At 33.8% G+C, this 19,096-nt stretch overlaps 1 protein-coding gene across 1 annotated transcript; it reads right to left on the bottom strand.

Moving 5' to 3' along the window:
• Positions 1-913: 913 nt before the first annotated feature.
• Positions 914-1,736, bottom strand: LOC126706699 (uncharacterized). Its single transcript, XM_050406233.1, has one exon. The coding sequence runs from the start codon at positions 1,690-1,692 to the stop codon at positions 1,009-1,011; it is 684 nt and encodes a 227-aa protein (XP_050262190.1). The 5' UTR covers positions 1,693-1,736; the 3' UTR covers positions 914-1,008.
• Positions 1,737-19,096: the final 17,360 nt, after the last annotated feature.

Below are 19,096 nucleotides of genomic sequence, written 5' to 3'. Positions count from 1 at the left end.
GCCAAAATGGGGATATATCCCTTTCACTTAAACTTTCTAGCAAAATGTCTTGTCTAAAATTATTTAGGAATATGCCTCTGTTTTAAACTCGATTTTCTAAAAATCAAGTTTCAATGAAAAACTCTATTTGACGAAAATCAAATTATAGGCAATCAAACTAAAAAAAAAATCCTGCATGGAACTCAAGTTCCATGTAGGATTTTTCAAGAAACTCGATTTTCAGCAAATCAAGTTTTTCATTGAAACTCGATTCTAAAAATCGAGTTTCAAAACAGGAACATATCCCTAAAAAGTTTTAGACAGGTGGCGTTTTGCTAGAAAGTTTCAACAAAATGGGTATTTTGCCATTTTGGCTAGATTCAGAGTTGAGAATTGGTGGCTCTGAAAATAATGTCTGATCCCCACTTAATTTGCAAAGCAGGAATTTCTCCCCTTAATTTGCAGCAAGGATATTGTTGCTATTTGGAAGCTAGCTTGCTTTTGAGAATATGAAATATCAGTCTTTAATTGTGTCTTGGGCAAAAATCATGAAAGGGTATGTGTGCTAGTTATGATATTTGCTTGCTGTAGAAGACTGCTTACATATATATATGTTGATTAGAAGAGCTATTATTGAACTATGAAACAACTTTGTAACCAAAAAAAATAAAAGAACTATGAAACAACTTGTAATTAAACAGATTAGCTACTGTACAGATTGGTAAGACCTTCAAGTTGCATCGAGGTTTTTGTTTTTGTTTTCATTTTTCAACTTGTAATGAAAGTTGCATATATGCTTGGTTGTATTGTCTTGAGAATCTGCATTGCATCTTGCATAGTTCAAATTTCAAACTGAGAAAGGTAAAAAGAAAACCAATAAAAAGAAACCAAAAAAAAAAAAAAAAAATTAAAACTGTTGTACATGAAGGCAATATAAGTAATAATCCAAGCACATTTATTTATCTCATGTTTTATGTAATTCCATGATACAACATTTTATTCATATAGATTTGCTCTCAATCAGCACCCTTATTTTGCATACTTGGCTTTGTAGTCTTTCCAGAGCTGATCGACATTCTTCCCTAGCAGTTCAACAAAAAAATTAGCACTATAACCATTCCTCAATTTCTTATTCAATTCAGCCACAAACCCATTTCTAAGACTATTGCAATAGTCCAAAAATCGAGCTGTAACATCGTAGCCTTGATCCCATCTATCACCTTGCCCAGGCTTCACCCAGTGGCTAGGTGCATACCCTGCCTTCAACCTCACATAATCAGCAATTCCTTCAATTAATCCTCCTGGAGTACTTTGTCCATTTCCATTCCATTGCCATATGTGTGTACTTTCATGGTATAAAACTCCAGTGATTTCGGTTTTCACATTTCCAGAATAGCCATTGATGTACCTTGCACTAACATGGATCTCGTTGTTGCTAGTAAATGCAACTCCATCCCTGTCATCAATGAACAAGCTCACTTTGGGCACGTTCTTTCTGTCCGCAGCATTGTTTTGTTGGAAGAGGCTCCATATGAAATTTGTGGCAGAAATCAACGTTTGCTTACTGTATTCAGACCCAATCTCATTGTTGAAACGAACTCCACCAGGAGTGTTCCCGGCGGTGTTGGTGACAACATATTCAACTGCATAAATGCCTTGCATGGCTATGACTAGGGTTACTAGGAAAGAGAGGAAAAACATGTGGTGAGCCATAGTTGTTTTGTTCTTTTACTCGGTTTTGTACAAGAAATGGAGCACCGCTCATTGATTTATATAGGGAGTAAGATGTTCATTATTGAAAGTTCTTGGGATATTTTCATGGTAAGTTCTGTATCTAGTTTGATTTTTTTATTTATTTATTTTTATCATTTAATCATTTCAATAATTAAATGGAAAAGTATGATTTGAATTCCAATTCACCTTATAAACAAGACCAAACAATACCACTAAACTTTAAGGTTCTTAACCACATGATCAAATATTTAAAAACACATTAATTATTATTATTATGATATCTATTTAAAATTATTGACGACATGCATGTTAAGGGTTGGATATTATTAAATTACCGATTGTTCCAAAAGTTTAAACTATTAAGGGTTTGATTCTTAAGGGTTCGATTTTTAACCATAAGTCTAACACTCTTCCTCACTTGTAGGCATAAACTTTCCCTTAATAAGTGAGGGCCTAACAAGTGGGAATTTACATTTTAAATGGGAGGTAGAGTAAAGCTAAGGATCGAACTCAGAATCTTTTGCTCTGATACCCTGTTAAATTACTGATTGTCTCAAAAGTTTAAACTGTTAGGAAATGGTGAATTTAATCACTTAACCATAAGTCTAACCGATATTAATGAGTAATAACATTGTTTAGTTTTCTTAATAAAGAGAACTAGGTTTTGGAATCTCCCCTTCTCCACCCATTTTAATAATTATTAAATATATAAATATAAAAAAAATATATATATATATATATATATATGTTGAAAACGTGACAATTATCTAGTTCACATTTCAAATTGGAATGAATAGTAGTATTTTGGACATTTGATAATAAAATTATCTTAATAATTGGAGAGGATCTTAATCCTTATTTAATACCCTAAATTAATCTCCATCTATTTTTCTAGCAATCTTTGATCACCTTTTCATTGCAAAAGAAAATAATCGGAGTATATAACAATTTCAACCATTTTAGTTTTAAATAAAGGTCCTTTGAATCGGTGGTCATAGTCCACTAGGTCCAGTAAGTACACGCTATAAAATATAAATGAAAGGTTGAAAATTGGGGTTTCATGATAAGTTTCCTTCTTTCCACAGTCATTTTGGATAAGGATTGATGACTAGTCAAATGAATCAAATCTTTAATTGGAATTTGGCATGTCTAGATTGATATTTATAACACTGGGAGAGAGGGAAAGTCTGGAAAAACCTGTATAGGCCAATTACAAACGTCATAATCAATAGCTAGAACACACAAAACTTGGTATCTGTCAGAGAAAACAAGCCCAACTTAGATGACTTGTGGACATTCTAGCAAAAAATAAGATGACTTGTGGAAGAATCGCTGAACAGGACACCAGGTTCTAGTCCAGATCAACGATAGCTTAGATTGCTGACTATTACGCATACATCCACTGAACCATATACACACGCAGGGCCAGCGCATACAGGCCACTTAGGGTCCGTTTGGAAATAGTTGAAAATTGAAAATTGAACTGAAAACTGAAAAACACTGTAGTAAAATAATTTTTAAATATGTGAATAATATCGTGGGACCCATTTTTAATGAAAAAATTGCTGAAAAGTGTATTTTGTGGAACTCATGAACAGTGCATACAGTGCATGAGAGCACTGTCCATCGAAGAAAAGTCAAAAGTTACAGCTTGAAAAAAAAAAAAAAAAAAAAAATCTAAAACGTAAACGTGCGTTTGGGAAGTGCGTTTACTCTTAGAGAGCTCGTGTAAATTTTTTTTTTGTCTATTTTAGTCAAATGAATCATTTCTTCTATTTTACATATTTATTTTTTAAAATATTTTACACCAGATAATTTATATTATACTATATTTAATTAAAATATAAAAATTTCTTAAAATTTCTTTATTATTTATCTTTCTTCACATACAACAACAATCATCTAATCTCTTCTTTCAAAATTAGGATACATGAAGAAAAATAAAAAATGAATAGTATTAGTATAAATTTACACAATTACTATAGCAACAATACATATTTACACAATTTTAACTTATATTATATTCTCTTCGTCCCAATTTGTTTGTCATGTTTGAAAAGTCAAACTTTTTAAGGGAACATTATTTTTTGTCTTGTCTATCTTATAAAAATATATAAGTTTACAAAACTACCGTTAAATAAATTTATCAATTTTTTTTTTAAAGAGTTATTCTTAATGAGGCAACTATAAAGATGCCCAATTAGATTTATTTTTTAAGTATTTGTTAGTTTTCTTTTCAAATAGTTTTGAAAATAAAGTAGGGGTATAATAGGAACATTAGTAAATTAATGACTTTTATTTTTAGAAACAAGATAATATTTTGGGACATTTTAAAATAGAATAGAGGATAAACAAATTGAGACAGAGAGAGTAGTTTTTTTTTACAAGAATGTGTAAATCCCTAGTTAATATTTACACAATATATATATTATGCACCATTTGATGTAAGTGATCTAAGACCCTTAGATAAAAGAATGTCCCCTCTAGTAGTAATGCCCTAGTTAATATAGCATTAATTTAAATAACCCTAATCTTAACCGAACAACATGTTTAAACTTATCTCTTTATTTTCACTTTTAATCCTTTTTTTTATCCTCCTTGTCTACGCATTAGTATATTCTTTTATGTACCAGTTAATTACACATCACATCATCTTAAAAACTCTCATCAAATCAAATCATCAACCCACATCCACATCCACATCCGCATGTTTCCTTTGTTAGTTTGTTATACCCTTTTTTTAATATGATTTAATTATTTTTTGACTTTTCCAAATTTTTATTACAGCATTAGCATGGGGTGTTTAAAAACTCTCAATTGCTATTTTAACCACCAAACCCATAAAAACATGCTCTTGCCAGGTTGTTATTGTTGGGGGTGGAAAAGTTTTCCCTCTAACAAATGAGATTGTAGTTGCGTTAGGGACCTAAATTGAGACTCGACAATGGGCTTGAAGCATGGCTTAAAGGCTATTGGTGAAACTTTTGAGAAATTCGCCTTATTTTATGCCTTGGGCCTAGGTTAGGACTGGCAAGGACTATAAAATAGCCCAAAACATTCCCTACAGCAGACATGTCAGCACAACAGAAAAGCCTACTATAATAAAGAAATAGTCCAGTAGTAAAATATTCCTGTAGTAAAATGTTCCAGCAATAAAATATTCCAACGGTAAAGTGTTCCAACAATAATATAAGATAGAACATAATAAATCTCCAATCGTTAATTATTTCGTAAATTAAGGAGAGTGTTTACATCTCCAAAATTATCATATGAGGGATCCATTGAAAGAAAGTCCTCCATTATAGCAACATAAGGGAAAACTCTCTGGTAACAAATAGATTATAGCCTTCAATAGTAAAGGAATAGACAAACAACATAGGGTCCATTATAACAAGTCATGGAGAAAGCTTAGTGTGAGATGTAGGGAGAGAAAGAGAAAGATTCCAGCTAGTGCAACAAGATCATTATTATGCCAAGGTATGCTCATGAATATAGTATATGTAGTGAATAGTGAGAGTCATTTTGGTAGTATGAGAGAGAGAGTATTTAGTGAAGTTGCTGGGACTTTCTACTGGGAGATGGATGGGAGCTTATGAGTAGAGGTGTGAAGGGTATTTGTGAGCTAGGGGTTGAAGAGCTTAGTTTCTAATTTTGAAACTAAGAACTCAGAACCTCATTAAGAGCATAAGAAAATGAGAGAGAGAGAGAGAGAGAGAGAGAGAGAGAGAGAGAGAGAGAGAGAGAGGAAAATAGAGAAGTTTTTAAGATAGTTGCTCTTCCCTATTGGTGTGTCTTGAGGTGTTGATAAAGGGCTTTATTTATAGTTGAGTTCTGGGGGGGGGGGGGGGGTTAGCAAATAATCTCTGCCAAAATCAATCTCAATCTTCGGAAAATCCTTAGAAAATTGTTCCTAGGATTTGGCCAAGAATGGTAAGTTCAGCTTTAAGGTGTTCTTGCTGTTTTGGGTAATAGCAACTCGAGGTTTTGATTTAGCATTAGATGCTAATTTTCCTCAGCCAATGAGATTAGAGCATGTATTAGGCTAATGATCTTGGTTGTCTGCTGCTAGTATTAGAGCTTCTTAGGACAGATTGTGTCACCCTAAGTCAGGTGTCAATCTTGGAGTCCTTTGCTGGAAACTCTGCTAGAGATCTTCTTGATGTCCTCCAAACCATATTTCCCTAAGTTCCCCATTAAGGTTCATGCGTTTAGTACATTGTTAGGGTCATATTTTACGTAATTGGCTAATCCTTTGACAAAATGCACTTTACTTGTAATTGGGTAGATCTAAAATGGGTTTAATACATCAAGAAATATGTTGCTCAAAGCATATCAAGTGTTTGTATTAAAAGTCATGAAGATTGGTCCAAGAAACAAGTGAAGAAAAAACATTCATTAAAGAAAAACCATTCATTAAATCTCGACAGATGGATTGATAGATGCTTGCTATTGAGACTTAATGTGAAGTTCGATAGATAGCTCGAGAACAACTTGATCTATCGAGAAGTATAATTTTCAGTTTTTCAAATTTGAAATTTGGCCTAGGGTTTTGTATTTGTTTAGAGTTTCTTTTCTCACAACCCTAAACATATATAAGGCATATTTTAAGAGCCATCACACATGAATACAAAGACCAAGATATTTATTTTCTTTATGAGAAGCTACCACATTTGTATGCCATAGGGTTTTGAAACCAAGTGCTTCCCGATCTTCATTTTTGATAAAGTGAAAAACTTTGTAGCCAACAACATTTGTTCAAGTTGTTGGAGTTAGTCACATATTAAGATCTGTGCAAAGTCATAGATTGGAAATTTGTGCATCAAGGGAAAGAAAGCTACTACAAGATCAAGTCCAATTGGGTATTAGAGAAAAAATTCAACTGTAGGTTGGTATTTTGGGATAGGCCAGGGTAGTTGGTAAGATTCCTTCTTGATTGTTGATTAGTGGATTCTTGAGAGTGGTGAACTTAAAATCACCTGGTGGGATTTTTGCCTTGCGAAAGGTTTTCCCCATTTGTCAACAAATGTGTCAATTTAATTTCCGTTGCATTTAGTTTAATTGGTGATTTGTTAGTGCTTTCATGATTTGCATGAAATTGAACCTAATTAATCAAATTGGATAATTTAATTAATTAACTGAGGTCAAGCTATCTTAACCCAACAAGTGGTATTAAAGTGAGCACACTCTGATTAGGTATTAATCATTGCCGTATGATCCATTGACCTTTGTTGTTATGGATCGTAGGCAATCCTTGATTATTCCTCCATTATTTGATGGTACTAACTATGCATACTAGAAAGTACGCATGAGAGTTTTTTTGCAGTCTTTAGATGAGAAAGTATGGCTTGCAGTTGAAGTAGGTTAGAAGAAACCTGAAGAGCCACCAGCAACATGGGATAATACTAAATTCAAAGCTGTAAATTTTAATAGTAGAGTAGAGAATGCTCTGTTTAGCGCTGTGACCAATGAATAATTCAAGAAGATTTCTTCCACTGGCAATGCAAAAGAAGCATGGACTATTCTTCATAATACCTATGAGGGCACAATAGTTGTTAAAAACTCCAAGCTCAAAAGGTTCACTACCAGTTTTGAGGAAATAAGGATGGATGAGGATGAGTCATTCGATGAATTCTATGTCAAGTTCAAGGACATAGTGAATTCAGCCTTCAATCTTGGAGAACAGATTCCAAAGCCCAAAATTGTTGGAAAGATCCTCAGATCTCTTCTAGAGAGATTTCATGCCAAGATTACTACCATAGAAGAATCAAAGGATCTTGACTTTATACATTTGATAGAGCTAATTGGAAATTTGCAAACATATGAACCAGGGTTAGCAAGAGTTGGCAAGGGTAGCAAAGGCAAGAACATGACTTTGAAGGTTAAGAATGATGATAACGATGAGTCATCTAAAGATGAGAATACTAAGCTCAAATCTTTTATCACTAGACAATTCAAGAAGTTCATAAAAAATGTGAACGTTAAAGCAAGTGATAAGGATTGCAAACAGTTTGGATTCTCTCAATTCAAGTCCCAAGACAAAGGCAAAAGAAAATTCAAGGATGTTGGTTAAGGCAATAGTGTTCCTACTAGGCCAAAGTGCTACGGGTGTCAAGGATTTGGACATATGAAGCAAGAATGTCTCACATATCTCAAATCCATTGGCAAAAGCAAAGCCCTAGCTGCCACTTTGAGTGATATGGAACCAAAAACAGATTCTAATGAAAGTGATCAAGATGGGATAGTGAGTGCTTTCACAGCTACTATTAAGTCCACTGAGGAAGCAATAGAACTAATTGATGAGGAAGAAGAGCTGATAGAATCAAATTTTGAGAAGATGGATGAGCAAGATGACTTCCACACTACCTACTCTAATAAGGTCTTTGAGAAGCATGAGAAGTTTTACTAGTTAGCTACAAGAAAGCTTAGTAAAGTGGAGTTGGAAGAGAGGAACTCTCCACCAAGGCTAATGAAGCTAATCAAAACATTGGAGTGCTAAGGTTTGCGAACAACTTTCTTGTTAAAAAGACCATGAAACTGGATGATGAACTGTTTCAAGTAAGAGCAAAATTGGAAAGGACTTCAAGTGCCAACTTGGATGAAATGCTCAACTTCCAGAAATCTACATTTGACAAAACAGGTCTTCGGTATGATCATTCTCTCTCTTCTTGCAATACCCCTTCAAATGCTTTAAACAGATTTATTTTTGTTTCCCCTACTAATAATGATAACTCTAATGTAACCAATCCTAAGATTGAAAATGTGAGTGAGGATAAACTCATAAAAGTGATAAGGGAAAATCCATTCTAGGAGCACCCCCTATGGTTGGTAAGAAAGAGACTAAGCAGAATAATCATCACCCCACCAACAAGAAGTCTCAACCAAAGAAACCTCATTGCTGTCACTATTGTAGAGAATCTAAACACACTCGTCCAAATTGCTATAAGTGGTTAGCCACCCAACATGGCAACAGTGTGTTATCTTTTGGGAATCAAAATCAACTCCAACTTTCTTTAGCCCCTTTTGGAGAACTTCTTAAGGCGGTCATGTTACTCTTTAACATAAATGGTTTCAACTCTTTTCCTTATCCACCTAAATAAAGGTTCATGCAAAAGAAAGGCTTTCCATCCAGGTTTCCCATCTGGAAGGAAAAAGATTCCAAGTGATTCCTTCACTTTCCTAATCTAATGCATGGTGTGAGTTGTGATTTAAGGCAATCTAGTTTTTTATGCTTTGTTTGTTTACTTGTTTGTTTTCTTTGTGCTTTTTTTTTTTTAATAAAAAAGGGAAAATTTTGGAAAATACAAAAACAGTGTCTGTTTATGTATACTGGTACTTGTATACCTTGGATGGTCATTGAAATAAAGTTATTAACTTTGTATCTCTTGTAACTTAGATAATCATTTTCATGCACAACTAAGCAATGTGAGCTTTGTGGCTTTTTCATGTGATTTGTAAAATTTCGTTAATCTTTTATCTTTCATAACTTAAATCACTCTTTTTGACGGGAATGATTACAAAATCCTAAGATAAAGGTATAAATAACCATCTTACCACTAAAACTCATCAATCATACAACATTTGTGTGATATTCATAAAAACCGTGCTCGGTAAGGTGTAGCACTTGCACAGCAAAAATAAGATGTTTGGCTTTCATAATTGGGTTATTCTTTTCTCTCTTACTTACCCATGCATGTTATGTCTAAAAAAAAAATATGCGAAGAACATGTGAAGCAAAAAGAGTCAAAATGCTTTCATATATGGTTGCAAGTGTATTTCTAGGAGGTGTGGGAGTTATACGATATAGTCCTCATCAAACAGTTATGATTATGTGTGAATGTATTTGATCTTCTTATACATTACTCTTCATAAAATGTTTTACTTATGTTCTCTTGCAAAAGTTTCACACACAACATGCATACTTTTTGCTACTTTTTGTGGCTTTTTCATGTGATTTGTAAAATTTCGTTAATCTTTTATCTTTCATAACTTAAATCACTCTTTTTGACAGGAATGATTACAAAATCCTAAGATAAAGGTATAAATAACCATCTTACCACTAAAACTCATCAATCATACAACATTTGTGTGATATTCATAAAAACCGTGCTCGGTAAGGTGTAGCACTTGCACAGCAAGAATAAGATGTTTGGCTTTCATAATTGGGTTATTCTTTTCTCTCTTACTTACCCATGCATGTTATGTCTAAAAAAAAAATATGCGAAGAACATGTGAAGCAAAAAGAGTCAAAATGCTTTCATATATGGTTGCAAGTGTATTTCTAGGAGGTGTGGGAGTTATACGATATAGTCCTCATCAAACAGTTATGATTATGTGTGAATGTATTTGATCTTCTTATACATTACTCTTCATAAAATGTTTTACTTATGTTCTCTTGCAAAAGTTTCACACACAACATGCATACTTTTTGCTACTCTTGATACTATTGTATAGGTACAATGTGATTTAGCCATCACAAGAAATACATGTGGTAGTATATACTCTCTGAACTGTCTAAACTTGTTTTTGAAATAAAATTTGTTAGACTTGCTTAGTGTGCTTATATATATGTATATATATATTTTCATCTAGGAATGCTTTGCATCTAGAGTTGATTATGTGTTTGAGTGCTTAACATGCTCTTTTATTGATTGTTTTAGTGTCTATTTTTGTTGCATTCATCTCTTGTGGTTTTTTCCTTGAAAAAATCTTTTCTGAACTCTCGGTAGAAGCTCGATAGTTGCTCGACATCTTCTTGATCTATCGATAATTTTTGGGTTTTCTTGATACCTCTCGACAGATATCCTGATCCATCAAGCCTCTTCTCTAAAGTCTCTGTCTGCTTGATAGTTGCTCGACACCTTCTCGATCTTTCGAGCCTGTTTTGTCATCGATACCTGCTCGATCTATCAAGATTTAGTTTTCGAAACCTCCTCGATACCTTCTCGATCTATTGAGCTGCCTGTTTCTATATATACTCGAGGTTCGACTTGGTTTGTTCTTCACTCAAATATCTCGATTCTTCTCTCTTTTCTCTCTACTCAAACGATCATTTCTTCTCTCAAATATCTCTTCCCATCAAGTTTTTGGTCCAATCCTTGCATCATTTTGCAGGTAAGTCTCTCTAAACTCTCTTTCTCTTCATCTTTCATGCATTCATGCATTTTGTTGACCTAGGTTTTAGGTTTTAGGAAAATTTTGGGGTTTTTTATGGTTTTGCTAAGATTTTTGGGTTGGGTTTTGTTAAATTGATCTCACATGCTCATGCATTACATTCTATGTTCATTATAACAATGTTTTATGCATTCTAGGATTGTGTGACTGATTATACCTTGTGAGTGCTGTAGTTCAGATTAGGTTTTTACCTATGATGCCATTTTCTTTAGCATGTAACAAGTTCATGCATTGCACTTCGTTCTTTTCTTCTTTCTAGTGCCTTATTCTCCTACTGTGTCTCTCTATTTCTCTTCTCTCTCTCTCTTGGTTTAGTTTCCTTCTCAGGGCACCTAAAAATTCTGTTTCCTCCAATAACCCAATAAGACGTCGTGGTTCTTCCTCTTCTTCTTTTGCTCCCTCTCTTCTTGATTCTATGAGGTTCTGTGATGAGAAGGCCAAAGATGACTTCTTTGAGAACTTCTTTGATTGGGCGATTCATTTAGAATGCCAGGTCATTCTGTTTGACTTTCTAGACACTCTTCTACCTGATGCATTTAGCTCTTGGGGTTGGGCTTCTTTATATGAGATACCTAAGAGGTGTCCCAGTGTGTTCATTTAGGAGTTTTACTCCAACATACATGCCATCAATACCTCTATACCTAGGTTTACTATGGTATTTCGATGTACACATATCTTAGTCACCTCGGAGTTCATTTTCGAGGTACTACATGTTCCTAGGGTTGATCATCCTGATTATCCTAGTCACTGTTGTCTTAGTTTTGTTTCTCGAGATGAGAGGATCTCACTCTTTTGTGAGAAGGCCATGTGGGGAGAAACTCTAAATTTCTCCTCCACTAAGTTTGCTAATTGTCCATAGATCCTTAATATGGTGATGACCTTTGTTCCTACTCCACGGTTTCACTATAACACTATCACCAAGCCTCATGCTTGATTTCTTCTTTCTCTCATGGAAGATCTTTCTATAGATTTTCCTTCACACATGATAGGATCTATGATAGATTGCTATCAAGATACTACCACCCGTGATAAGCTAATATTTCCTTCAACTATCACACACGTGCATGTCACTATTCCTCTCTCTTCTCCTTTTTATGTCATGGGTGCCATCAGCAAGGAATCTATTTCGAGGATTGATGCACAGCTGGTTGCCAAATGGCCTCATGTGGAGTCTACTTTGATGGATGCTGCGTCTACCGCTAGATCCTCTTCCTCATCTTCTCCTCCCTTTTTTCCATCTAAAGCTGACGTTTCTCTCGCTACCATCATGGATCAGCTTCAACTTATGTGTGCTAACTTTGGTAGTTGTCTTGACCATCTTTTTGATGAGATGTGTCAGATGAACACTAGGATTGGTCGCATCGCTCACCGCCAGTCTCACCTTGGTGGTTTTGCTCATTCTCCCTCACCCGAGCCAACTGAGTCTTCTTTGGATGGTGGAGATGATGATGATGATGATGATGATAATGATGCTTCTTCCTTCGAGATTGATGATGAGATGACTCCCTTTTAGTGATTCACCCTTTGTCACTCATGACAAAAAGGGGGAGTAGTTTTATATATGAGATTAGTCTTTTTGTTAGGGGGAGAGCTAGCATAGAGATAGACTAGTTGAGGGGAGAGTGTTTTTGAGTGATGTAGTGAGGTTTTGTTGTATCTTTTCTCTTTACTCGCATAATGGTCTTGTGACCTTTTTACTCATACATTTTATTGCTTCTTTCTATATATATATATATATATATATGATGCATGGTCTTCATCTTATCTCACATGTGTTGTTTCTTTTCTCTCTTTATACATATGTTTCTTCTTGTATACAACTTGTCTATGTTTCGCACTTGATGCCTTGATGAATCTTGTTTAAGTGTTTCAGAAAAGATAGGTTGAAAGTCTATTATGCCATGATCTCTTTTCTTGCAAAGTTTTTCAAGAGCTCATTGTATTAGTTAGGCTTATGTACTTTTGGCTTTTTGGCTTTTGTAATAGTTATGGAGGTTTTTGTTTGATACTTCTCTCATAATTATGCTTGTGGTTTTGTCATGGATTGCTAAAGGGGGAGATTTTTAGGGTCATATTTTATGTAGTTGGCTAACCTTTGACAAAATGCATTTTACTTGTAATTAGGTAGATCTAAGATAGGTTTAATACATCAAGAAATATGCTACTCAAAGCATATCAAGTGTTCGTATTAAAAAGTATAAAGATTGGTCTAAGAAACAAGTGAAGAAAAGCCATTCATTAAGCCTCAACAGATAGCATGACAGATGCCTGCTATCGAGACTTAATGTAAAGCTTGATAGATAGCTCAATAACAGTTCGATCTATTGAGACTTACAATTTTCAGTTTTACAGGCCTGAAATTCGGCCTAGTCTTTTGTATTTATTTAGGGTTTCTTTTTTCACAACCCTAGACATATATAAAGTGTACTTTAAGAGTCGTCACACATGGATAAAGAGATTAAGAGATTTATTTTATTTGTGAGAAGCTACTGTGTTTGTACACTATAGGATTTTGTAACCAAGTACTTCCTTATCTTCATAGTTGATGAAGTGAAGAACTTTGCAACCAACAACATCTGTTCAAGTTGCTAAAGTTGTCACGAACTGAGATTCGTGCAAAGGGTTAGTTATAGATTAGAGATTTGTGCATCAAAGGGAAGAAGGCTACTACAAGATCAAGTCCAATTGGATATTGGAGTGAAGGTTCAACTGTAGGTTGGTATTTCGGGATAGCTAGGGTAGTTGGAAAGATCATTATACTTGTAACTGTTTGATTGTTGATTAGTGGATTCTTAGGAGTGGTGAACTTAAAATCACCTGGCAGTTTTTGCCTTGCGAAAGGTTCATGGTCTATCCATGGCTACCCTTTGTTCTTTGACTGATTGTGCTAGAGAAAAGAGAGCATGGCTGGCTTTAGCCATATAGCTTTATGTATTGTTAGCATAGCTTTATGTCACATTAGTAATCTTGAAAATTTTGTTGCCAAGGAAGGGTGTAAGCTCAGCTAGACACGTGTCCCCTTTTGATCCGATTTCATAAGTTGAAAGTGATGGTAATGGGTCTCAGCTGTCAACTTAGTTGTGCTGAAACTTGACTTGTGGCTAGTCTAACCATTTTAATTACTCAAGTGAGCTTTGGTTGCTGAGATTAGCACATGGGCTGGGCTGTCTCGGCTGGGCCTTGTTATTGAGCTTCTTTAGGCTTGTTCATCCCTACAAAATGAATAGTTTTGCCATGGGTTTGTAATATACATGGGTTTTTGTAGTTAGGGTTTCTTATGGAAAAAATAAGCGTAGTTCCCATAAATTTTGTAAGAGAAATAGTTTTGAAATATGAGTAATAATGTCATAAGTAATTTATGTTTCTCATGAGTTAGGGAATTTAGTATATCAAAATATGTTTTTGCCAAAGAATAGTTTTGAGCTTCGAGCATAATATAATTCTTTTTTCAAATAATATTTGGGCTTTGGTAGAATAATTATTTGCCCAATAGTTTTGGGTTTTTTTGATAGAAGATGCCAAAATAAAGTTGCCAAAATAGTATTGGGCTTTTTGTAAAAGTTGCCAAAATAATATTAGACTTTTTGTAAAAGTTGCTGAAATAATATTGAGTTTTTTGTAGGAGTTGTCAAAATAGTATTGGGCTTTTTGTAAATAGTTGTCAAAATAGTATTTGAGCTTTTTGTAAATAATTGCCAAAATAATACTGAGCTTTTGTAAATAGTTGCCAAAATAGTATATGGGTTATTTATTTATTTATTTATTTATTTATTTTTTATTTTTATAAATGGTTGTCAAAATAGTATTTGAGCTTTTTGTAAATAGTTGTCAGAATAATATTTGGGCTATTTGTAAATAGTTTGGGACTTTGTAAAAATATTCCGTGTAGCAACGAGTTTTGAAAGAGTGTTGTGTAGCAACAGACTTTAGGTTGCCATGTAATAACGTGCTTTAGTAAGATTGTATGGACCTTTTGAGGTTATGCCCACAAGATAAATAAGTTTGGGCTTTTGTAAAGATAGTATATTTTGTGGCCCAATTTTGATAATGGTATGAGAAGTATTTGTGTGGGCCTAAAGTAATTTATAGGGCTTGTATGGAAAATATTTGTGAGGGCCCAAGATAATTTATGGGACTTGTATGGGAAACATTTGGGAGAGCCCAAATTAGGTAATATATGGAAATATTGAGTAAAATTTGAGAAATATTTGTGAGGGCCCAAAATAATTTATGTGGCTTGTATAGGTATTTTGTTGAGTGGGCTAATGAAATTAGGGTCTGAAAATTTGTACCTCAACAACTTTTTCTAAAAAAATTTATTTCCTAGCTACAGTAAGATGGTACATATACAACCCCACTATAGCTGATTGCAAACTTCATTTAAAATATTTTATTTCTCTTCGAACCCAGATCTTTCCTTCCCTGACTCTCTTCTCTCATTACTCAACCTCTCTCTCTCTTTCTTCCTTTTTTCCCACTCTCTATTTTGTTCTTACTCCTTTCTTTATCTCGATCCATCTCTCTCAGATCGGCATGGATAGGTCGTGGGTTTGATGTTGGAGTAGTGGATCATGGGTTTGATGTTTGATTTTAGGGTAGTGGGTCATGGGTGGGTGACAAAAACATCTGGGTTTTGCTTGCCGTGTGTCATGGGTGAGATGTGCTCACCGTGGGTGGTGGGCTTTGCTCACTGTGGGTCTAGGTTTTGCCGTTGTGGGCATGGGTTTGTTGAATTGATATTTGAGGCTTGGGTTTGAATGGGTTGTGGGTTGTGGGTCTTGGGTTTGATGGTCAGTGGTTGTTGGGTGTTTGGGTGGCTTTAGATGTTGGTGTGGCGGGGTTTGGGTGCTGTTTTAGTGGTTGTTTGGGTGGTTTTGATTGGTGGATGTTTGGGGCAGTGGATCTTTAGGTGTTGGTTTGGATCGGTGTTTGGCCAGATTGATGGGGGTGGCAACGGTTTGGAATTTTGGTGGGGGTTTGGGTGGCCTTGGGTTGTGGCAGTGGGTTTCAATTTTGGGTCGGTGGGCTGGGATTTGGGTGTGGGTGGTTGGTTGGTTCAATTTTGGTCATTGGTTGGTGGTGTTAGAGCCTGAGCTTTGGTGATAGGTGGTTGTTGGCAATGGTTGGTTTGCTAGATGTGGTGGTTGCTGCTAGGTTTGCTTGAGAGAGAGAGACAGAGGAACAAAGGAAAGTGACTGTATGTGTTTGATGGGGGAAGAGAGAGAATTGAATTGTTTATATTATTTAATGTTGTAGTTTATATTATTTTAATAAATTGTATATAAAATAGAAACTAGGATGTTAAGTGAGTTGTAAAATGAGATGGTAAAATAGATAAAGTAGGTTTTTAACTTTTTTGACCTCTCGCATACTAGTGCTGACTGTGCTATTAGTACTTTTTTTTTTTTTTTTCTTTTAAAGATACAATAGGTCCTTTATTATTTGATTTGTATTTTATTTTTATATGTTTCCATAAGTTATCCATCCAATCTAAATATGTGTAAAGGTTACTATAATGAAATTATGAATTTAAAATAATTACTTTGTATTAATATTAATTTATTGACTTATGTGGTAAATAATATTTTACTCGTTTAATGTATAAAGTGATTATATGTACAATAGAACATGTACGAGCCCCTTCCAACTCAATCGTGTATTATGAAATAATCAAATTGTAATAATTATATATTTATAATTTAATTATAATTTGATCCAGAAGGCCTTTTGGTTCGAATTGGGGTTGGAAACCAAATCTCCTCAGGACGATAGATTGGGTGATTCAGGTGATAAATTAGATAGTTGTTAGGATTTTGAAACATTTACACAAAATTAGGATCTATTATTCTATACTTTAAATTTTATTTTAGTTAAATTATAATTTTTTATTATAAATAATGTTTCATTTATTCATAAACATTTTCTGCTATAAATCGTGTCAAGGGTACTTGAATAAAAACATTTAATTAGTAATTTTGAATCTCAAAAAGGAAGAAAAATAGATTTTCAAGTTTAAAACAATTACATCAAAAGTTAAATAAATAAAATTTAATTAATATTTAAATATAAAAAAGTCTGACTTAAAGTTTTAACTATATGCTCCAAAATTCATTAAACAACTGGAAACAACGTTACAAGTACTTCGAGGCTATTATTATGCAAGGGAATTCTGGGTGGCAATGTCAAGTACCCTCCGGCTGGACTTCTTCCAACTCTCACTGCGGTTGTAATTAAGAATTCATTTAATCAAATAATCCCCATTTCGAACAAAAAATAAAAAAATAAAAAAAAATAAAAAAGAAAAGAAAAGAAAAATCAATGCCGAATTTATCTAACTAATTAAAGAAAATTCTCCTTTACTAAAGAGTAAAGAAGCGGTAAATGAAGCATCATAGAGCTATACTCACAAGGAAAAAATGCCCATACACTCCCAAACTTTCAACTACTGGACAAAACACCCCTTGAACTATTATATTGGTAAATTACTCCTTAAACTATACATTTTTGTCAAATCAATACTTCAGTTAGTCTAACTTTAAAACACTAACAAAATAAGGAAGGATGTGAGATGCACGTGTTCCCACTTAAAAAGCAAATTCAATCATCTGTATTGCTTAATAATAATATTGCTACTAAAAATAAAGAAACAATGAAAACCCACTTCACAGAATCCATGCCAGACCCTTAAGAAATATTGTGAAAATAAAGTAAAAATCAAAATGACATGCAGTGTAGTGGACGCTATTTCGCATAGCAATATTGCAAACATATCGTGCACACAAGATCTTTGATGAAAACCCAGTATACAACTAGCAAGAAGAGAACTCCGTATCAAACCACCAAGTTTGAAATCAACCAAATCCCAACAAAAAAAGAGAGAGATCAAACCAACAAATAGGGGAAAAATAACAAATTTCCATTGAAACGAAAATAAACGTACTGAAAAATGTCTCCCTCTCTTGCAAGTCGTGGGTGATTGGAAAAACAACGGCAGTAACCATGGTAGCTGTCGACGGTGAGGCGGTCGGTAACCGTGGTTCTTTTGGTTTGATTGTGTCTCTCTTTCTCAATTATGCTATAGGTTTCTCTCTCCTCTCAACCAATTCAGTAAGTGGTAATATGTTATTTTAAAGTTCAAGTGGGATACACATGCGTATTTTGTTTGTGTTTTTAATAGAGAGTAACTGGTGTGTTGATTTGCCAGTTATGTATAGTTTAAGGAGTAAATTGATCAATATAATAGTTCAAGGGGTGTTTTGGCCAGTTGGTGAAAGTTTAAGGGTATCTGGGCATTTGTTGAGTTTTTAAAATTCTAATTATTCAACGTTAAATGAATGATATGGATAGATGTCTTCACATCAATATTTTAAATAGTGACTAAAAAATATTAGTCAATTAATGTTTGTTTAAATGTTGATTATGTGATAAAATCAACCATCTATTTAACCATAAATGGTTTGGATGTTAAAGAACATCATAGTGAAATTACCATAGAAAGTTAAAAGTTTATTTGTTATTTTTAAAAAAAAATAATAATTCGATAGGTTTTTTTTTTTTTTTTTTTTTTTTTTTTTGAGATAACTCAATACTTAGAGTATTTGAATCTTTGATGTTTTTGGTAGAAACATTAGGAATTGTCAATTGAGCTAAAGGTTTTTGGTAGATAATTTAATAGTTACAACAATAGGAGAAGATATTTTAAGTTATTTTTTTCCAATCTACTATATAGCGATTGAAGAAACTATTTATATGTAGTTTTAGTTACAAACTTTTTTAATGAATTTAAATAATACACATGGTTAGTCTTATAAATTTTCACATAATAGGATGAAGGAGATATAGCTATAAACCAATTTGGAGCTAAATTTTGTCCATATAAAGGAAAGAGTATTTGAATTGTAATTTTGTAAGTACATCGATCTAGAAATTCACTACCATTTTGCCTTACACCAAGATGTAATCTTCTTCTTCCTCTCATTTTTTTTTTTTTTTTTGTGTGTAAAATTTGAAATTTGAACTTATTAGTGTTCAATATAATAAAAAATTTAAGTTAACAAAAAACATTTTGTTATCCATTAAAAAAAAAGAAAAACTAATTAGCTGAAAATTGGTTGGAGTAGAGGAGAGTAGGGTAGAATTGGTCAAAAATCGTAGCAATTTTTGGCCAACTCTACCTTACTCTTCCTCCCTCTCTTTCCATCCAAAGGTCATT

The sequence above is a fragment of the Quercus robur genome, chromosome 11 (assembly GCF_932294415.1).
Source record: "Quercus robur chromosome 11, dhQueRobu3.1, whole genome shotgun sequence".
Taxonomy (NCBI): Eukaryota; Viridiplantae; Streptophyta; class Magnoliopsida; order Fagales; family Fagaceae; genus Quercus; species Quercus robur.
The sequence above is the reverse complement of the archived record's forward strand: the minus strand, read 5'-3'. Positions and strand labels throughout refer to the sequence as shown.